We start from the raw sequence: 22766 nt of genomic DNA, 5'->3' as shown, positions 1-22766 counted from the left end.
ACAACCTGAATGAATTTGGAAGCAGGTTCCTCCCGGGAGCCTTTAGATAAGAACCAAGCTTGCCAACACCTTGATTTTGGCTTCGAAGCAGGATACCCAGTGGAGCCCACCGGGACCTCTGACCTGAACAACTGTGAGCTAATAAATGAGTGGTGTTTTTAAGTCACTGAGTTCGTGCTGATTTCTTACACAGAAATAGAAAAATAATCTAGCAGGATAAATGCTTAATTCTTTGTTTTTAATTGCCAATTTTCAGAATAAAAAAGGTTAGGTGACAGCTGCTTTTATCCTCCTTTTCATCCATATATAGAAATTATATGTCTTACTGGACATCAATTAAGTTGATTGCAGATTTGCTGTCAGTAAAACTTAAGATGTTGACACAGTGTTCTTGGTTCGACTCATTGAAGGAATGGTTTTAAAGGCATACTGGTGATTGAAGAGACAGTGAAATCAATTTGTCAGTTATGGTTAAGATGATTTTGTTACCATTTTTTTCTATAGGATATGCTGAAATAATAATTTCATCATATGTAAGAGAGGCACATGGCATTTGATAAATTCCATCTGTCTGTGGACAATCTACTTAGCTTTTCTGTCTGCGTACGCACTCCTTTTAGAGGAGGATGTTTCCCGCTAGAAGGAGACTCCAAAATAGATACTTAATTCATGAAGTATGCAAATGTTACTCTCATGTATAAAGAACATCATGGTTAATGTAATATTACATCACAGATTGCCACAGAAGACATTTCATTTTCTAACACTGACTTCAGAGTTTAATCCAAAGTTTGAAAATGAATCTTTTTGAATTTGTGTCAAATAATGTTGGTGTCTGAAATGTGACGTTTGGTCAAAACAAAACTTGACAATTTTTACTTTTTTAAAAACATCTTTATTGAGGTGTATGGTATTACATGCCATAAAATTCACCCATTGTAAGTGTATCATTTGATGAGTTCTAGTAAATGTACAGAGTTGTGCAGCCATTACCACAATCCAATTTTAAAACAATTCCATGCCTCCAAGGGACTTCTTGTGCCCACTTGTAGTCACTTCCTGTCCCCGTCCCCAGTCCTAGGCACCCACTAATCTGCTTTCTGTCTCTGTAGATTTGCCTTTTCCAAACATTTCCTGTGAATGGAATCTTACAGTCTGTAGACTGTAGTCTTTTGCATCTCGCTTCTCACTTAGCATAAGGTTTTGGCGATTCGTTCATGTTGTATGTACCAGTCCCTCATGCCCTTCTGTTGCTGAATACTGTTCTGTTATATGGATAGACCATACGTTGTTTATCCTTTCACCAGTCGATGGACATTTGGATTATTTGCACTTTTTGTCTGTTACAAATGACACTGCTGTGAACATTTGTGTACAAGTGTGGAGGTACGTTTTCATTTCTTTTGGGTATATAACTAGGAGTGGAATTGCTAAGCTGTATGGTCAATTCATGTTTAACTTTTTAAGAAATTACTAATTATTTTCCAAAGTGGCTGTACTCTTTTACATTCTCTCTATCAGTTTATGAGAGTTCCAGGTTTGCCGTAGCCTCATCAACACTTGCTGTTGTCTTGGTGATTATTGCCATTCTGGTGGGTATGGTTGTTGTGTTGCTGAAAGCTAGGCCACTGGGATTTCACATACCAGCAGGGTCACCCATGGTGGACAGGTTTCAGCAGAGCTTCCAGACTAAGACAGACTAGGAAGAAAGACCTGGCCACCCACTTCCAAAAAAGTGGGCCACAAAAACCCTATGAATAGCACCAGAGCATTGTCTGGTATAGCACTGGAAGGTGAGAGGATGGTGCACAAAGACCGGGCAGGCTTCCACTCTGCTGTCCACAGGGAAGGAATCGACTCGACGGCACTAATAACAGAGTGGGTGTGAAGTGGTACTTCATTGTGGTCTTGATTTGTATTTCCCTAACAGTTAATGATATTGAACATGTTTGTGCTAATTAGCCATTCTTATATCTGCTTTGGTGAAATGTCTATTTATATCTTTTGCCCATTGTAAAAATTGATTGTCATTATTTATGTTATTTATCAGCTGTATAATTTACAAATATTTTCTCCCAGTTAGTGGCTTCTCTTTTTCATTTTCCTAATGATAACTTTTGGAGTGCAAAATTTTGATGAAATCAAGTTTATACTTTTTTTTTTTTAATGAATCATACTTTGGTGTCATATCTAAGAACTTTTTGCCTAACTGAAATCTCCAGAGATTTTCTTCTGTTTTACTTCTAGAAATTTTATCATTTTAGCTCTTATGTTTAGGTCTTTGGTCAATTTTGAGTTAATTTTTGTGTATGGTGTGAGGTAAGGGTCTACATTTATTTTTGCATGTGGGTATCCAATTGTCTAAACACTGTTGAAAAAATGTTTCCTTTCCCCATTGGATTGTCTTGGCAGCTTTGTTGAAATTAATTGACCATAAATTTAAGGACTTATTTCCGGACTCTCAATTTTGTTCGATTGATCTGTGTGTCTGTCCTTATGCCAGTACCACACTGTCTTGATTACTGTACTTTTCTAATCAGGAAATAAAAATCCTTTGACTTTGTTCCTTTTTTTAAAAATTGTTTTGGCTGTTTCTGGGTCCTTTGCATTTCCATTTGAATTTTAGCATCGGTTTTTCAATTTCTGTTAAAAAAAAAAAAACCTGCTGGGATTTTCATAGGGATTGTGTTGAATCCGTAGATTAATTTGGGGAGAACTGTCATTTTAACAATATTAAGTCTTCTAATTTATGAAAATGCAGTGTCTCTACGTTTATTTAGATCATCTTTAGTTTTTCTCAGCAATGCTTTGTAGCATTGTAAAATCCTTGGGATTTCCTACATATAGGAGCCTGTTTCCGAATAAAAACAATTCAACTTCTTTTCATTCTGGTGCCTTTTATTTTTTTTCAATTTTTTACTTTTCACTTTGATTTCCTAAATATTTTTTATGTTGGCCTCAAACGATTGAGCATGATTTCAAAGAACATTTACCTAGAAAGAATGCATAAATTATAATTGGCATTTGGGGTTAAAGCATAAGAAATATACTTGCCATGAGCTTTGAAAACAAAAGTATACATTTCATTATAAAAAGAATACATTGGAAAAGCAGAAATTACTACCTGACAATATCCTTTAAAAAAAAAATTTCTAAGCAGTCCTTATAAAAATAAAGATGGACACAGATATGTCATAGGCACCTATTTAAAAAATTCTGGTAATTATACAAGACCACCCAGTAGGACAAAACACAAGTGACAGAAGTAAACATTTTAGGATTACCTGTTTGTCAGTTTCAAAGAACAAAGTTTCTAATCTATCTCATAGTTTATAAAATTGTTGCCTGAAGTGTTTCGTCCTTCAAAAACATAATAGATGTTGAAAATCTGCAAATGTTTATAACTGTGCAAATTCCGATTCAAAGGCTGGGGTTAAATTACAGCAAATTGAGCACTTTTTTGTGTGGCTGAGGAGCCGGAAATCTTCAGCTGGGAACCAGCCTCCATCTTTGTTTTCCCTTTTGCGTCCACCTTTGTTGGCCAGTGTTTGTCTCTGTCACTGTGAAGGGCCTTCCCCTGACCCACGCCCCTGACTACAGTCACAGGGCCGGGTTCCCACCCTCTTTTATCTATAAAACTTTCTCCAGCTGAGAGCAACCAACCACCGTGGAGAAGAAAAACCTGGGGCCCCGTTCAATTCTGCATCAATTATCCATGCCTTTGTGGAGACTTTCAGCAAGGGAAAGAGTTAAAGATCCATTTAAACTTTCCAATAGGGGAGATAAACACTTGACTAAGCACAGCTAATTGGATTTTCAATTGAAAAGGCCACGCAGCAACAGGCAAGGAGTGGCCAGGGAACCCGGGGAAATTAGGGGCCCAGATTCTGCAGTTTCAACTTGGGTTTCCTAATAAAAGTGCTGCGCGGAGAGGAGAGACACTAGAGGAGAGGGAAAAGCTGTTACTTAAAACCTCCTGGCAGACAGTCTTTTCAGCTGACTTCTTATCTGTGTTGGCTTCATGGAGCCTGGTATTGGCTCCTAGTGTGGGCGTCTGCCTGAGCTGGGAGGTACCACCTGCCCTGCAGAGCAGCCTCTCCAGCTCTGAAAATTTGGGACACCTGAGAGATTTGAGGCAGCTTTCAAAGAGGGTGAAAAGGCTAAACCAGATCTAAGAGAAAATTTAGTAGTCTTGTTTTAAAAAAACCAGTTTATTAGGGCTGGTTTTCCTTTTTAAAGGCGTCATTCACGTTCTAAGATCAGCCATAGTGATCACTTCCAAGAAAAATTCAGAAAAGCTCCATTTCACTGGAATAACATAATCCGGTAACATCTGCTAAACGCTAGAACTGTAGGAATGCTGGCGTGTCACCACTAGACCCCTGATCTGCAGGCTGGCAGCTCCAGCTATGATCTTGTAAATTGTTGCTGTCTATCTTGCCCTGAGCTCTAACTAAGACAGCGATGGCTACCTGTGTACTGAACACCACGCTGTTTCCTGTGCTAGATAAAACGAGACCAAGTTCACACAACGCCCAAGAGGCAGAGCCTGGATTGGGAGTTATGCTCTTCACGACTGCTTTTTTCTGCCTATCGCCAGGAAAAGTTAGTGTGGAAGTTAGCATGCATATGGTGTATCTCTCTCTCTTTTTTTAAATAACATGTCACTGTATAATTCCTATTTAATATATAATGATACTACAATCCAGAATTGGGGGTGATGCACAAAGATGTCTCTGTAGCAGGTCTACTTATGTGCTTTGCTGAATGAGACATGCCCAAATGAGTATGTTTTGAGGGCTTCACTGGAAATGTCTCATTAAACAAAAAGGCATGTGGGGCTGACTAAGAGAGCACATCAGGCCACAGGGGGTTTCCTGCCCTCCACCAGCTTGCCCTGCAAAAGAATCCATGTGAAAGACCTCTGGCACGTCACTATCGACCAGTTAGTTGTAAAGTGCGTTGACTACTGCCAGGGAGTCCCTGAGATTCACGGAAGGGGCTCCTGGTGATGTTTTGAAGCCTGAGTTTAAATCCCGGGTGCAGGGAAGCCACTGGCTTAGCCGAGAGGTAAGCCTAGCCCGTCAGCCAGCATTTGCAGCTGACTCAATTTGGTAGGTCTCTCTCTGCCAGCGTCCACAAATTTTAGGGAAAACAATTTCTATGCTCTAGCAGTATTAGCAGATGTGTGTAGTCTTAATATCTATTGCTAGAGAATGCCAAGGACTTAGGAAGCATCACCTCTCCTGAAAAAGTTGTCCGTCAGCTTTTGAACTGACGGTGAGAGATGATGCTGACCCTTGGACCAGTGGGGTAGCGATGGAGGTGGTGAGAAGTTATTGAATTCCAGACTTGAAGATAGGATTTGTAACAAATTGTGGCACAAAACGGGGTGGGAGGGACAGGGGCTTGCAGGGGACACATGTCCTCTGGTTCAGTTAAAGGAAAGGCTCAGATGAGAGGCTGAAGGTACACGGCGATGGTTTTGTTCGTGCATCTTGGAATTATGGTGACTTGATTTGCACGGCAGGCCAGTTGATGAAGAGTATCAACACGCCTACTTTGCCTTCTGCCTGATGGTTTTAGGTTCAGCCTTAAGCTCAGAGCTCTGTCCAACTCTGAGCGCCTTCTGCTCACTGAGGAACAGAGACGATTCCTATGGTTTGGGTTAGAAGAGAAATCTCAGCAAAGGTGGGGCAGGGAGAGTTGTTCTAGACCCTCGAAGAGACTGTTTATATCAGTGGAACACAGAGAAAACCTAGGACAACTTCTTGAAGAGCAAATATTCTTACCTTGTAAGATGCACTTACTTTCTGCAGAAGTCTTTTTTTTTTGTGAGGAGACCAGCCCTGAGCTAACATCTGCCAATCCTCCTCTTTTTTTTGCCGAGGAAGACTGGCCCTGGGCAAACATCCATGTCCATCTTCCTCCACTTTACATGGGACGCTGCCACAGCATGGCTCGACAACCGGCGAACCCTGGGCCGCCGCAGCGGAGCGCCCGCACTTAACTGCTTGCGCCACCGGGCTGGCCCCAAGTCTTTTTTTTTTTAAATGAAAATTTTCACTGTTTTGAGTGTGGGTGAGAGAAGAAGTTTTTTTTTAAAAAACATTGTCCATCTTCAAAGTTGGCTCTTTAGGACTCCATTTGCTCACCATATAATTGACCACTGCTTAGGAAGATTGAAGTCAGTTTGTTTGTGGCTTCTACTCTTAAACCAACAAGTGGGTTCAGAATTTGTGATCGAAATGAACTTGAAACAGAACAGCTTACTGGGCCCATTAATTTAGGCCCTTTTCTTCCATTGTTGCTTTTTCATTTATTCTTGTCAGAATATGCCTGATTTCCTTCTCATGAGATACCACATATATAAGAATCCAGTTGTTACTTATTTGTTCTTTATTTACTGATAGATATGCTGAATGCTTGTGTTCTTACTTCTTGAAAACAATTTTATAGAGGTATAATACGTATACAATAAAATGCATCCATTTTAAGTTTGAGTTTTGAGAAAAGCGTACACCTGTGTACTTACTACCACGATCCATTTACAGACCATTTCCATCACTTTGAACAGTACAGTCTTGCCCCTTTGTATTCAGCTCACCCCAGCCCCAGGCACCCACTGATCTGCTTTTAGTCGCAGTAGATTACACTTGCCTTTTCCAGAACTTCACATCGATAAAATCAAATAATATACACTCTTTTATGTGTGGTTTATTGGCCTCAGCACAGTGTTGTTCCTTGAGGTTCGTCTGTACGGCTGCTTGTACTGGGGTTTTGTTTCTTTTATTACTGAATAGTATTCCATTGTGTGGACTGAAGGCAGTTCACCTGTTCACGGACATGGCAGTTGTTTCCAGTTTGGGGCAATTATGAATAAAGCCGCTGTGGACATTGTTACACTTGTCTTGTGGTAAACATAGGCTGCCATTTCTCTTTGGTAAGTCCCTAGGAGAGGAATTCCTGGATCTCCTACGATAGCTGCACGCACATTACAATTGTTAGGTCATTTTGATGAATTGACCCGTTTATCATTATGAGATGTCCTTTATCCTGGTAATAATATATTGTTCTGACCTCCACTTTGACTAATATTAGTATAATCATTCCAGCTTTCTTGATATTGGTGTTTGCATGGTACATCTCTTCTTAGTCTCTGCCTTTTAATTAGACTATTTAGATCATTTATAGTTAAATAATTACCAGTATAGTTGGACTTAAGACTCACATCCTCCTGTTTGTTACTTTGTTGCTTTTTTCTTCTTTTGATGGCTTCTTTTCTATTGAGTATATTCCAGTTCGTTATGTTGTTACTCCTGGCTTATTAGCTATATATCTCATTTTTTCATTTATTTTTTGTGTGTTTCCAAGCACCTGGCTTCCCTGAACCCCTGGTGCCCTGGCCTCAGCAAGATCCCTGGTCTGCTTGGGTCCCCCTCCCAGCATCACATTTCAGAAAGTACCTTCAGGCTGAGATCTGGCCCATCCTGGGGCCCTCCTAGCTTATTTCCCTTCTCAGGGACCACAGCCCTTTCCATGTCTGAAAACAATTATTTCATTTATTTTGTCCATCTTGCTGGCTGTTATGGTGGGGGGTTAAGTCCGGCCCTGGTTACTGTATTACACCCCAAAGTGTAATTTTTGAAATAAAATATTTGGCTCTTGGTGGGAAAATGGGTTAAATATATGAAACTGGGACTACCTGTAAAACCCTAGACATATGACACCATCGTTATAACTTCACATAGTGATATGAAGATGATGATCACTTTCCAGCTTACCCATAGCACAGACAAATCTAAAAGTAGAAGCTTTGAGCAGATCTGTATCAGTACCGTTTGAATGATGATCACAGCCTTTACCAAGCCCTTGGGTGCTTGGGGCTCTACCTACAGAGCTCGGTTAGTCTTCAGAATAACCCCACACGGAGGTCGTTGGTGGCCCCATTTTACAGGTCAGAAGACCGGCACTCAGAGGTGAAGCGACTTGCCCAGAGTCTTGCAAACGGTGATGGGTGATGGGCTGAGCTGGAATTGACCTGACAGAGGGGGGTCTGCACTCCAGAGCTCAGCTCTTGGTCACCATGCTGAGCTGACTAATGAACGAATTAAGAGGTTTTCCCTGATCATGTAGACGCAGCGTCTTATGGGGCAGTAGTAGAGTTCAGGTTAACTGTGTGGGAACTTCCTGAAATAGCTCCTTGTTGCCGGGACAAAGCAGTGTGAGTGATTTCCTGTAAGAAGTGGCTCCATACAAACCCTCACCCTCTCTCCATCTTCCCTCCTCCCTCCCACCTTCCTTCCTCTACTTTTCCTTTCCTTTCTCTCTTTCCCCTCCTCTGCCTGTCAAAATAGCAGTAAGAAAACAGGAAAAAGAATGAGATAAAAACTGCTCCCAGTTTACTTCATGGAACCGTAGAATGTTAGGCCTGAATGAAACATTAGCTTTTATCTGTCCCCATCCCTTTGTTTTATTGATGAGGAAGGGAGGGAGCATTGGCACAAAGTGAGGGGACTGAACCCACACAGCTTGTGGCGTCAGCGGGAGCTGGAGTATAGGTGTCCTCACCATGGCTGGGGTGTGGGCATCGTCTGACTTGCGGGTGTTGTGAATATCCTTTGGGTCTAAGCGTCTTATCTCTGCTACGTGGATACTGAAAGCAGGTGACAGGAAGAAGACTGACCAGGCGATTGCTTGAATTAGTTGTTTAGGGAATGTTTCTTTGAGGAAGTAATTGATTTCAAGAAGGAAGGAGCCATCCCTGTGAAGGTCAGGTGGAAAAGCATTCTCAGCAGAGAGGGAACAGCATTCTTGGCAGAGGGAACACATTGTAATTAGGCGGGGCCAGGAAAGAGCACAGTGTGATTCAGAAACAGCCAGAAGGCCAAGGTGGGCAGCACTGAGTGAGAAGCGGGCAGAGGGGGCGAGAGGTGGGCAGGAGCCAGGGTTTTATTGTTCGTGGAATGGGAAGCTCTGGTAGGTTTCAACACATCTGTTCTGTGTTTTAAGATCATTCTAGCCTCTTTATGGAGAGTGAATTGTCGGGGTCAAAAGTGGGAGAGTGGAAGCAGGGAGACGAATCCCGGAAGTCGCTGGTGGTGGCTTATGTCACTCAGGGCAGTGGAGATGCGAGGGAGGTGGATTGGGGATATAATCTGTAGATGGAACCTGATAGGTTGGCTAAGGAACGTGGGGAGCGAGGGAAAAGATGACTCAAGGAGAATTTAAATGCTGTTTTGGGGGGTGATAATTTACTTAATTTCTATAATTTAGGGGAATAAATATGTTCTCAAGTATATTTCCTTTAATTATTCAAAACTTTGGAAGGAAAGGACCTAGTTAATGTACAGAAAGATGAGATTATGAGACAGAGTGACACAGTGGTGTGATTTGGGCAGGTTCTAGTTCCCAGCCCTGTAAGGCTTTGCAAGGCTGTCTTGTGCCTGTCTGTCTCCTGCATTTTACCCTAACCCAGACACTGGATAATGTGACTTGGATTGTACCCTGATCCACATTTTTCAAGACTGGCTATCCACCCTCTTTTTATTTTCTTTCTCCATTCCCTTTTCTACCTGTTAGGAGGTAATCTGAAAACATTGTTTCGTCATGTTGTGTTCATGTTCTAAACCTGTGCTAAGCCCCTGCTGCAGGATAAAGCTCACCTGTGACTGTCCCTCAAGTCACCACACCTGGCCTCAGTCTTTATTTCTCCTGGCACCCGCCTTCCCTGACCAGTGCTCTGCACGGTCACCTACACCTGCATTCGCCTTCTCTCTCTGTGCGAGGGCTTCTTCTGGCCTGTGCTTTCCTCAGAGATCCACTCGTTGGAGGATTAGCTTAACCCCCTTCTTTCTGGCCATGAACAGCCCGTTTTCTGAGGTTCCTGCGTCACTACTGTCTGTGACGTTCATTTGGCACTTACTGTGGAACGCGTAGTGTTACAGGTGCCTCGTCACGCTCTTCCCTCGCTGGAGGGTACACTCCTTGAGACCAAAGATGACCTCTGCTGCTGTTTCCCCTGTAACGCAGGAGCCTCTGGTTCAGTGTTTTACACAGCAGAGGAATCGACCCTTTTTGTTTCTTTTTTGTTGGCTTTCTGTTTCTGCATGAAATCCTTTCAACTGCCATTACTATAAACTCTTCTTTGTAGTGTTCTGTGGAAAGAGTGTATTTGTACACTGTGTGATGATTTTCTCAGGTTGATGTCAGCACTCCGGGGGAGAAGTAATTTCGAGAAAGGAGGAGCCATCTCTAATCATACACCCCGTGTCCCTCCATTGCCTTCACCGTGGCCCTCGTGGGCATCTGTGCGCTGTTGCGATGATGATAGATAGCGTGAACATCCTTGGAAACAGGGAGCAGCTGGGCAGCTGTTTGGAGCAGACAGCTGTGTAATTGGCCCACCCCTCGCACAAAGTGTGGAAGGAATGTTCATTGATAAGGCCAGGTTGCTTCCCGTGGGGACATCCCCACTTCTGGGAGATGGTATAAAGCACTGACTGTAATTGCCTGTAAAAAATTAAGCTTACCATATGACTTTTAAAAATACTATGTCATTTAATTGACAGATTACTGTAGTCAGCTGGTTATAAGTTAAAATGAATTTGGGCAACACAATCACACAAACCATCTCATTGCTGTAGTAAGTCGTCATTCGTATTCATTAAATTTCATGTCAAATATGAAAAGCACCTTCGACCACAAGTCACTTGAGGTGCCCCAGCGGTGGGCTGTGGACCTTCTCGCCCCAGCGGGTTGGCAGTGGCAACCTCGCCACCTGCTGTTCCACGGTCACGGTTCCGTTGTGTCTCGAAGGCGAAGGCTTTTGATAACGTTTGCACATTCTAATAGAAATTTTCGGGGAGAGGCGACAGGCAGGCACTATTAGTACATGGGGTCAACACCAGGTCCTTATTTTAGGTCGGCTTAGAGAATGGGACGAGGACGCGCAGGGCCATCTGGGGACAGGTGGTGGGAGATGAGTGTCATATGAGGAGGGCCATGGGGAGGGGGAAGGGGGAAGAATTCAGCTTTGCTCAGGGCCTGCTGTGTTTAGGAGAAAGAGCCTGGCTCTGAAATCCTCAGACCTGGATGTGAGATCTGAGCTTTAATTTTTTATGAAACAATTGCCCACTTGTATTAAAAACTGTTCCCCAGAAGGCTTTTTGGCATCTCGAAGCTTTCAGCGAACACTGAGTACTGTGTAACTGATAAATAAGTACCTGGTATTGGTATTCTTTTAAATGGATCCTTTGCCTGCTGGACGAGTGTGCTTTGTCCTAGCACACTCAAGCGTATTATTATGAAATAAAGCATCCTTCCCACCACCTCCCTTTAGGAACTTGCTCTGCCCAGATTTGAGTCTCACTCCTTGTCACAACTGAATTTCCTGCCTCTGAGCACTTGTCCGCTCTTTCCTCTGACTCTCTCCAGCCCATTAGTCTCTCCACGACCAGCTTGTACTTTACTTCTTGAAACTATCTGACTGTATTGCAAGCCATGCTGGTCCTCCCCTTAGTAAATTTATCAAATGTTTGTTGAGCTGAGAAAGTCCCAGCCGTTGTGCTGAGGATCAGAGAGGAAAATACACAAGAGCAGGCCGGTTCCCTCGTGGAGCCCATGAGTAAATAACCTGACTTACTGCCATCTTAACATGATGCCAGCTGTCTATTCCAAAGACCAGTGTCATGCTTAATGGGGAAATGCTAGAGGTATGTGTTTATTAACACGAGGAACGTGACGAGGAACACACGGATCACCCAGACGGAGTACCCGAGAGGCGGAGAGCTGGAAGACTTCTGGAGTAGCTGTCCTGACCTGCAAACCCCGGTACAGAAAGGCCCTAGACACTTGTGAGCAGAAGACCCATGACCCAGGGTAAACACAGGCAAAGGCTTACAAAGACAGGTCATTAAAAAGGGAAAACAAATGGAACCTAAACATTTGGAAAGATTTTCAACCTTACTGAAAAAATAAAAGAAATGCGGATTAAAGTTACTTTGAAACATTCTTTGATTTTTTCATCTTTCAAGTTGGCAAAAGATCCAAAAGTTCAGTAACGCTTTGGGTGTGGCTGTGGGTCTCTGAATAGGCACTGTGACCCATTGCTGGCAGGAATATAAATAGGTTCTACTCCATGGGGTAATTTGGCCAGGTCTGTTAAAATAACAGAGTGGCTATGCAACTTTGGCTCTGAAGTTTCACTCTGACGATACAAATATCCTTGAACACATGAGAAATGATGTACGGAGAGGGTTATTTCTTGCAGCATTTCTGTAAAAGCGAAATATTTGCAACAACCCACATGTTCATCATTAGGGGCCAAGTTATGTAAATTATGTAAAGTTATGTAAATTCCACATGATGGAATACCATGCAGCTGTAAGGAGGAACCTAGTAGCTCTTCATGACGAGTAGAGAAAGATCTCCAAGGTAGAGTGTTGTGGAAAAAGGCTGCTGCAGACTGTGTGTATGGTATGGTGGAAAATGAGAGTTCATATTTGAACCTGCGTCTGTGTTGTGTTAGAAGTTAACACAAGCACTTATAACAAAGAGACCGGAAATGTCAGGGGCTCCACACGTAGAAGTTTCTTTCTCGTCTGGTGTCAGTGCAGGCCAGTGTTTCAGGTTATCGGGAGGCCTCGCTCCACGCGCTGAGCTCTGGCCGTGTTGTGGCGCTGGGCTTCCTTAGCACTTGGAGTCCTCTGCATCTAGTTGTGTGAAAGAGGGCAAAGAAGTCACACCGATGTCTTAACAGCTTTGGCCCAGAAGTGACACACACCACTTCCCTGAAAAGACGCGTACCAGGAACCGGTAACTGTGGTTACCTTGGAGGTGATGGTGGTGGTCCCACCGGGAAGATGAGGGACAGGGGTGGGAAGGAAACTGTTCACTTTATACCTTTTAATATATTTTCCAAATTTTGACCCATTGTATCCATTCACGAAATGAAAATAGAAGAGTGAAATATAGTGGGATAATGCCTTGAAAGTGCTGAGAATGCAGGGCTATGGGAGCAGAGAGGAGGGACAGCGCCTTCAACTAGCCTGGGGTTGGGGTCATTCAAAGTTGACTGCATTACGTGATGCCCATTTGAAGTCCTGAAGGTCCCACTCTACCACTGGGCGTTAACCAGGTGAAGTCTGGAGGGGATGGATGGTTGTGAGAAAGAGGGTGGAAAAAGTGGGTGGAGGAGAATTGTCAGGTGGCTGTGGGTGCCGAGAGAAGAGGAGTTTGTTTCAGTTACAGAGAGGAGCACGTGTGAAGGTACCGGGGCTCGTGGCAGGTTGAGCGACAAGGGCTTAACGTCGGCTGCGCTGGGCAGGTAGGGTGCGTGCTGCGCTCCAGTGCAGGGGAGGTTGTGAGCAGAGTGTGGTGGGCACTGCAGATGAAGGAGGCTGGGTCTGTCCAACATTCTGTGCAACTCCAGTGAGAAGTTCAGTAGCAGGGGAACGGCATCAGATCTGGGGTAGCAGCACACGGGGTGAATTGGAAAGGAGACTGGATGAGCGGCGGGGAACCGAGTGAGGTCGCTGTGCGGTGGTCTAAGGAAGTAATACATCTCTCCTTACGAAGCGAATTTGGCACGTAATTAATGCAACGCAATTAAGTGTTATCTTTATGTATGTCTATCAGTACCTCCAATCAGGTTATAATTGCTTTGAGAACCCCTTCATTTTACACTTATAGTATCATGACATAAATAACTTACTGGTTGATTCTCTTTTGTTTCAAATAAACCTTTATTGAAATATACATATAGAAAAGCGCTCCAATACAAATGCATAGCCTCATGAATTATTACAAAGTGAACACACGTATTAATTGATTGACTCATATTCTATTTCTTCCTTGTTAAGATTATGCTCAGACTCAGCATGTCCAGCCCCGCCCCCATTTTGTCCTGGCCATGTTTAAGCTGTGATGGACACTGAGACCCTAATTTCCATAATGCCGATTTTAATCATTGTTCTTGGAGAAGTCTTTGGGAAACATAAATCAGATGGCTTATTGGCATAATATTTCTACTTCATTTTAAATTATTTTAAATCTCACTTTATTTTAATTGTCAGTTTGTTTACTATTAGATGTGCGCAGAACTGTGATAAGTGAAGACATGGACCACAGTCTGGAAAGAGCACGATGGCAGAGCCAGAAATTTTTTCTTTTCTATCATTTCATGATAAAATGTTTTAAAAGGCTAAAAGTAATCCAACTATTAGAAGAGTTTGGATATACTTTTCTTGCCACTATATTTTCACATTTTCCTCCCAGTTTCAGTTTCTTTTGTTTTCTTTTGAGTTAAGAGCCAGTTGCTTGGGACATTATGGGTTTTTCTTCGGCCGCCTTCGTTACCATCTGTGCTTTTGTCAACTAGACTGTTAAGATTCAGGGCCCCAAATCTCCCCGTTATCTAAATGAATGATCCCGTTAATTAATCTGAGAATATTTTATTGAACACATATGTGCTGAATTTAAATTGACGCTGGGATGGATAACTTGGATTTTAGAAGACCTAACCATTTACAATATTCCTGAATTACATTTCATTTATAATTTTCTCCTTCTGTGAAGTTTTAAGTCAAGAACTGAAAGTTCTAGTTTGATAAGTAGACTCAAATAAAAATAAATACGTTTAAGGTTTACATGAAATAAATAAATATAATTAAATGTTCATTGCAGTTTATATTTATTTACTCCTGTGGGAACTTGGAAGAAATGAAAGAGAGAATTATTCATTGGGAGTTTAGGTTGTAATACTCAGCCGGAAAGGACATGACATCTGATGGGAGTTTTCAATTTTTATATCTGTATGCTTTTATTTTCTTTATTTATGAGTTTGCTTTTCTATTTATCATTTAAGATTTCCTTTCTTTTCACTTTAAAGGACGTTGTGTATCCTGGATGTGTCAGAGTAGTTGTTTCCGACCCCTGCATTACCAAGAACCTTTGTAATTACTCATTTTAGTCCCATGCCTCTTGGTGTGCTTGATTTTATCTTCCATACAGACTTGCGTTTTACGAGAAACATCCTGTAGATACTGAGAACCGTGTAAGTGATCAGGCATTGGCTTCTAGAAATTTTAGATCCCAGTTTGTGGCCCACTTATAGCCACTACAGCAGTCCCCCATTATCCACAGGGGAACGGTCCAAGACCCCCAGTGGCTGCCTGAAACCACAGATGGCACCCGCACCTAGTTCTTGAGTCTCCTTTAACCTGGACAAACTCCTTAGCCTTCTTTGTGTTTCTTGACTTTAACGTTTTTAAAGAGTACAGGCCAATTGTTTTGTAAAATGTCCCTTTATTTTGGTTTGTTCCAAGTTTCACAGCAGTTAGATTCAGATCGTGCGTTCTTGTCAGGAGACCGCAGATGAGCTGTGTTGTTCTCAGTGCGCCGTGACGCTGCGCTGTCCCGGTGCTGGTGATGTGAATGTTGATCACTTGCTCAAGGGGGGTATCTGCCAGGGTCCTCCGCTGTGAAGTTACGAGCTTTCCCTTTGTCAGTGATAAGTGATTTATAGGAAGTTACCTTTGAGACTATGTAAATATTCCGTTCCTCATCAGACTCTCACGGACTAGTTTTAGCACCTGTTGATTTTCTGACTCCGTCATTGCTTCTACAGTTTTTGGTGGGCATTTGACTCTAAGAAAGAGCTTTCCCTTCTTTCTCTTTCCTTCTCCCTTCCTTTCTCCTTTCTCTTCCCTTCCCTCCATGGTGGAGTCGAAGACCAGTTTCCCCTTGGTAGTCAGGATCTGTCACCCCAGCCAGCACAGTAAAGCTCTTCTTTGCCTGTTGAGATTCAGAGGCTTGAGGAGTCCAAACTTGTATAGCTCCTCAGTGAAGGAGAGTTCTGGTGCCAACATTTGACGTTGTCAGTCTTTTTGACTCTGCCATTCTGTTGGTTGCGAAATGCTGTTTATGTGTTTGTTGGCTGTTCATATCTCTTCCTTTGGGAAGTGTTCGAATTTTTTGCCCATTCTTTTATTAGGTTGTTTTTCTTTTTAAAATGGATTAGTAAGAGGTTTTTGTTTGTTTGTTTGTTTGTTAAATGTGTACATAAACTGGGTACATACCTTTTTCAGATTTAAGTTTTTTAATACTTTATCCCAGTCTGTGGGTGGTCTGTTTTCTTAAGTGTCTTTTATTGAGCATAAGTTCTACATTTTGAGAAAGTCAAATTTATCATTTCTTTCTGTATCCTGTATAAGAAATCTTCTGCATAAATATTTCCTGTGAAGATATTCTATATATTTTCTAGAAACTTTATAATTTTTGCTTTTACATTTAGTTCTATGATCAATCTTAATTTAATTCTTTGTAGGGTAAGGATTATCTTTTTTTTTCCTATTTGGATATAAAGTTTTCCAGCACCGTTTGTTGACAAAACTTCCTTTTCCCAATAAATTGCTTTGGTACGTTTGCTGAAAAAAGTTGACCACATACAAGTGTGGGTGTATTTCCAGATCCTCTATTCTGTTCCATTGATTTAATCTTATGCCAGTGCCACACTGTATTGATTACTATGGCTGTATAATGAATCTTGAAATCGAGTAGTATAAGTGCTTGAACTTTTTGCGCCTTTCTCAAGATATTTTGGGTATTCTAGGTTTTTTGCATTTCCAAAAACGTTTTAGAATCAGCTTATCAGTTTCTTTAAAAAGTCTGCAGTGATTATGATCGGGATTGCATTGAAACTAAAGATCAATTTGGGAGAATTAACATCTAAGCAATACTGAGTCTTCCAATACATAAACTGAATACTTTCTGTTTATTTGGATCTTCTTTAATTTCTGTCAGTAATATTTTGTAGTTTTCAGATAGTGGCTTTGCATTTCTGTTATTTATTCATTCCTAAGTACTAATTGTTCCTTGATGGCATTGCAAATGGACTTGTTTTAAAATTCCATTTTAAAATTGTGTGATGTGAGTATGTCAGAATGTCATTGATTCTTATCTAATGACCTTGTATTTTGTGGCCTTGCTAAATTCACATATGTATTCTAGTAGTAACTTTGTAGATAGGATGTACTATATAGATAACCAGGTTGTCTATGAATAAAATCAGTTTTAATTTTTCCTTTCCAATTTGAATAACTTTTATTTCCTTTTCTTACCTTATTGCACTGGCTAAGACATCTAATACAGTATTGAATAGAAGGTGTGAGATTAGGCATTCTAGCCTTTCCTAATCTGAAATGCTTTGTAATTTGTTCATCTCAGAGTTCAGAGATGTCTTTTTGACATTTTGTATGAAATACATCTTCCTCTTTTTATCATCCATCTCAGCATCATATTTAATTCCTTTGTATCATTTACCATAAGTTATAGTTATCTTATTTGTTTAGTTCTTTGTTGTCTGGACCTTACATCAACGCTTAAGCCCTTTATGGGAAAAACTCCGTCTACAGCATTGCATCCCCAGTGCATAGCACAGTGGCTCTTAGAAAACACTCAGTAAATGCTGTGTCAAATGAGTCAATTTTGGTAGGACCTTTTAGCAGTTACTCAATCTGTCCTTCTTCCTAGTGTTTGTATCTCATTGGCAAAGCCTAGGACAAGTATTATGTCTTGCAAGAGTTTTTCCATATTTCTCTTTTCCCTTTTTAACTTTTTTAGGAGGTTAAATTTCAAAATTTCTCATAGAAGCCACTTAATACTTTCGAAAGTTCTTAATTGATATTTTATAAAAAGGAATATAAGAAGTTACCTTTGTATATTATAAAAAATTTTCATTGATATTTTATAAAAAGCAATACAATTCTTTCCACTAATTTTTGCAAAATATTGTGGTGGCAAATTGGGATCGTTTGCCTTTTCTGGATGTTATCTCTGCTCAAAAGTTAATCAGTATTCAGGCAATTTGTGGTGGTTCAAATATAGAAACAAGGGTAAATGCATTCCACAATTATCTAGTAAGCAGGTATTGGGTCACTGTTTTTTATTCTTTAAAATCTGGAGAAATCACAGTGATGAAGTGAACCTGTTAGGCAAATTGTTTCCTTATTTTTGCCCTTTAGCTTTTGTTCTAATCTGAGTAATGCTTCATTCTTTTTTTTTTTTCTTTTGTGTAATTTAAGCCTGATGAAGGTAAATTGCTTGCAGCCGGGAGCACAATGAACTGGAATTTATCTAAAAGGCAAAACATCTTTCTTCTTGGTGCTCCATTTTAACAGCTGCTGTGATAGAAAGTAAAGCTTCAGTTTATGTGCAGAGATGAAGAAAATACTGATTTTTTTCTCCTAGAGAATGTTAAAATAGTTTTTTGGTTTATCGTGCACATTGACAATGGAAACTGCATTAAGGAAGTAGGTAAAAACATTTTAAGTTGGATGTTTATTCATTCAACTCCGTCTCTCCCTCATCCTTCTTCTTTTTTTCCCTCCCTCCCTTTTTCCTTTCTTTCTTCTTTCCTTAATTCCTTTCTCCTCCCCTTCCTCCTTCCTTTCTTTGTTCTTTCTCCTGAGCTCTCTCCACGTAACAGTCAATGTTCTTGTTGCTGCAAATGTGGTAGAGAACGAGAGATATGTGGCCTGTCCATATGCAACTTATGTTGTGTTGGGGGAGGTAGATAATATAGAAGTAAAAAACATATGCATATGATAATTTTTGGTAGTCATAAGGTCTGTGAACAAGGTGTGTGTGTGTACGCGCGCACGTGTGTGCTCCTACATGTGTGTTTGTGAGAGAGAGATGAATGGATGAGAGATGAGAGAGAATGAGAATGAATAAGAATCACAGAAGGCCTCTCCGAGGAGGAGGCACATGTGAGCTGAGCTCTGAATGTTCTCAAGATCCAGGGAAGGAGTGTTTTAGGAAGTGGGGATGGCGAGTTAGAAACCCTGAGAGCACATTGAACTTGGTGTTAGAGAAACTAGAATACAGACACTTGGCCTAAGAAAAGTGGGCTTGGGAGAGATGCTATGAGATGAGGCTGGAGAAGAAAACAGGGACTAGGTTCCACAGGGCAGGAAAGGTCGTGATGAACAGTTTCAGTCTGATTCCAAGTGCCATCAAAAGCCAGTGGTCCAAGTGTGGTCTTATTTCATTTTGTCATTTAGATGTTTTAAAATCATCTCTAATATGATCAAAATACCTAAGTTCAAATTCACGTTAGTTTTCTCTTCCAAAAATAGAAAAAGAAATACATGAAGCAAAAACTGACAGAATTGAGAAAAGATGAACAAATCCGCAATTACAAATGGAGATTTCAGCAGTCTTGTGTCCATCACGGATAGCATAAGTAGACAGACATTTATTCATTAAGAATTTAGAGCACAGACCCGGACAGCCCTGTCAACCAACTTGGCTTAATTGCCTTTTTATTTTGCTTAATGAAACACTCCACCCTTTACGCTTTCTTTTTTCAAGTGCCCATGAAACATTCACCTAGATGGACCAAATTTGGGGCCAAAACCAAGTTTCAATAAATTTAAAAGCATTGAAATCATACTGAATATGTTCTCTAACCACAACAGAATTAAACAGAAGTCAATATCAGAAAAATACCTGAGAAAAAACCCCAAAATATCTGGAAGTTAAACCACACATTTCTGAATGACTCATGAATCAAAGAAGAAATGACAAGGGAAATAGAAATTACTTTGAAATGAATGAGAACTAAAAGACAACCAATCTCTGGTTTAAAATAAAAATATTAACATGCAAATAGGTATAGATTTGCATCTTCAGCTCTTCCTGCTGGTCTGCTTCTAGAATTTCCTGCCTCCTTCATGTGTGGCCTCACCCTCACCACAGCTCCTTCCTAAGATGAGCAGGGCCCTGCACCCAACCCTGCTTAGGCTGGCCTTACCTGTTGAACTTGAGTAGGCCTAATGCTTTTCTTTGAGTTCCAAGGAACAAACATCTGCCATTTTCGAAGGTCGTGTTCCTGGAACTATGGAGGGGAATTTATGGAGCAGCAACAGACAAGTTCAAGTTACGTGATTCTTACTCTAACTTGAATGAAAATCTTGTCAAAGCTGCATCCTTTGTCCGCATCTTATCTGGGGAATTCTGGTCTACCTTCTCCCTACACGTTAGACTTTTTGTGAGTCTTTCTTCAGTTCCTTTCTGTGACTTCTGTTTCTTCTAACAATCCTTAAATTGTTTGGTGTTTTTAAGTTGTTTTTGACTTTTTATAATCTTCCAGTATCTCTACCCCCAGAGTGGTGTCAGTTTGTCCTGCTCAACTTCATTCATTCCTTTAGGCTTGACTCTGTGTTGGGCACCAAGTGGGGTAGTAGGTTTGCACATGGAGTGGGAGACATGATAACTAATTGGAGTGTGCTAAGTACTCTGACAGAGGCATGTTGGAAGGACCATGTAAACACACATTCAGTCAACAAATATTTATTGGCTTCCTGCTGTGTACTGTGCATTGGGGGTGGTATTCCAGTCATAAGGTACTGATGGTTTAAAGATGAAGCCTGGAGTTGTGAAGGAGCAAAGAATGGTCTGGGAATGGGTAGTCTGCTCTGGCACGGGGTATTCCATGGGGACTTTGAGGTAGCTGGTGGTGACAGAAAAGGCTAGAAAGGTTATGAATGTCCTTCTGTCTTTTTATGGAGTTGAGTCCTATTTCTGTGGGCACAGTATTTATTAGCTCTATGGTGACTCTTCCTAACACTTCTGTATGACCCATATCTCTGATTTCTTGGTTATCTTTCTGCTTGCTGTAGTGACCAGTGGCTCTAAGTGGTGGACCACCAGCACTGCTTACCATGCATTTTTAAAAAGTGGGAGGGTTGTGAATAGAGAAGGAACCCCAAAGCAAGGAGCCTGGGATGTGCTCTTCTCACTTTACCTGGAGTTTTCCTTCTAGAGTATAAGTAGCCTCTTGAAATCTTTATTATTTTGTTTTAAGGTAGGGGAGGAAGAGATTGAGGTATAAACACATTACTTTGACAATATCCTGTGAGGTAAAATTTCAATTTACTGCCCACCCTGAAATTTTTTATTCTTTTCCTTTAGGTTTCTTGCTATTTAAAGATTTTTGTTTGAATGAAATTAATGAAGCTGTACCTCAGGTGAAGTTTTATGAAGAGGTAAGAAGTTTTACTGATGCTTTTATTTCAAAAGCATATTGAAACTGTCCTTTGGAAAATATTAAGACTGCTAAATATCTTACAAATATTTAGAAAGTCATTGAAAGTAATTAGTAGTACAAGATATAATATGTAGTTTATTAGAGATGCTGACAGCATCTATACAAGTCATATTTTTAACTGTATTTTTCCAGAGTGCTCTGGAAACAATGAGAAATAGTTGGACTAAATTTCTAGAGATGGAAGAATCATTCAGAGGTGCACTGAAGCTCACTAGCCATTTGGTTTTCTGCAGAAACTTGCTGATTCTGGAGATATAAGCTCAGGCAAAGGGCTACCACTGGGTAAAAGAGAAACTAGCAAAGTTTTCTTGTCACACGTTGCTGGAGTGACAAATCAGAGACCTGTGGGAGAGGGGGCCTCAAACATACAGCTGGTTTTCCCAACAAGACCTTTGGAGGGGAGCTGGAGAGATAAGCCAAAAGTTTCTAGAAGACACACTGAAATCTCCCACTGCCTTACGGTGCTGTGTTGAAATGCAGACCTGCTGTGGCAGGAATTGGAAAGCAGAACAGGCAAGAGAGGAAACCCTAGGGAGTGGTCTGTTGACACTGAATATCCAGAGCTACTTGTCACCTGGGGCAGCTGTCGATTCCAGGCGTAGTGGGCAGAAGAGAGTCCAGGTGTGACCCCTGGCAGAAGGATGCTTCTGGGAGACAGAAAAGCCAGAAGAGGTTTCTGGAGCTAGAGTGAAAAACAACTGAAACTGGAGAAACCCCAAATGTGTGATTAGTCTCCCTCTCAAGACCTGGGGCAAGTTTTGAAGCTGAGACAGGAGGCCAAAGAGCTATTCTGAAAACTTCTTAAGGGCAAGACTGAATCTAGGGCTGAGGAGACAAGGATCTCTTGTTGAACTCCAGGGAGAGTCTGCTTTAGGAACAGGGCAAACCAGAGGCAGACTGAGTACTACAAAAGTGGCAACCCAGACCAGCCCAGCTCAGTCCCTCATTGGGTAATGAGCCCCCTCCCCACCTGTGTAACAGAGTACGAGGGGACCCCCTCTGTCTTTTTTGCAGGTAGAAAATAACAATATAGAGATACTCTCCAGTATTCAGCATACAGTAAAAAATTATTAGACATCTAAGAGGCAAGATCATATGACTCACAAAGGCAATAGAGGCAGACTCATAGATGAAGCAGATATTGGAATTAGCTGACAAGTACTTAAAAATAACTATAAATAATATGTTCAAGACAATAGAGGAAAAGATGGACAAAATAGATGGAGAAATAGCGAATTTCGGCATAGTTTGAATTTATTATGAAAAACCGAATGGATATTCTAGAAGAATAAGTACAGTATTTGAAGTTAGAACCTGATGACTAGAACCAATAGCAGATGGGTTACAGTATAAAACAGGATTAATAAATAGGGAGGCAGTCAGTAGATAATCTCCAACTGAAACACAGAGAAAAAAGAATGTAAAAAAGAAATAGATAAGGATGTTCAAGACATGTGGGACATGGTTAAAAGAAACACGTGTAGAATTGGAGTCCCAAAAAGAGAAGAGAGAATGGGGCAGAAGGAATATTTGAAGACATTATGCTAAGAATCTTACAAAATGTTGGAAGACAGCAGCTTATAGGTAGAAAGAACTTAGAAAACCCTAAACAGCATAACTACACAGGAAACTTATCTTTGCACATCGATATCAG

General features: G+C 41.1%; 1 protein-coding gene across 5 annotated transcripts in view; it reads left to right on the top strand.

Annotated features, from left to right (window-relative positions):
• Positions 1-22766, top strand: part of GRK3 (G protein-coupled receptor kinase 3) — a 124424-nt gene that overhangs the window by 28709 nt on the left and 72949 nt on the right. For 4 of the 5 annotated variants that reach the window (XR_015549964.1, XM_087424036.1, XM_087424037.1 and 1 more), the window contains one exon: positions 20977-21050. The exons of the other annotated variant lie outside the window; for it this stretch is intronic. Coding sequence is in view for 2 of the 4 variants with exons in the window: in XM_087424036.1 (XP_087280162.1) it covers positions 20977-21050 (74 nt within the window). In the remaining 2 variants the exon portion in view is untranslated. The remainder of the gene's footprint in view (positions 1-20976; positions 21051-22766) is intronic. 5 annotated transcript variants of the gene reach the window in all.

The sequence above is a fragment of the Ceratotherium simum genome, chromosome 35, assembly GCF_057802395.1.
Source record: "Ceratotherium simum simum isolate JZ-2026a chromosome 35, ASM5780239v1, whole genome shotgun sequence".
Classification (NCBI taxonomy): Eukaryota; Metazoa; Chordata; class Mammalia; order Perissodactyla; family Rhinocerotidae; genus Ceratotherium; species Ceratotherium simum.
The sequence above is the reverse complement of the archived record's forward strand: the minus strand, read 5'-3'. Positions and strand labels throughout refer to the sequence as shown.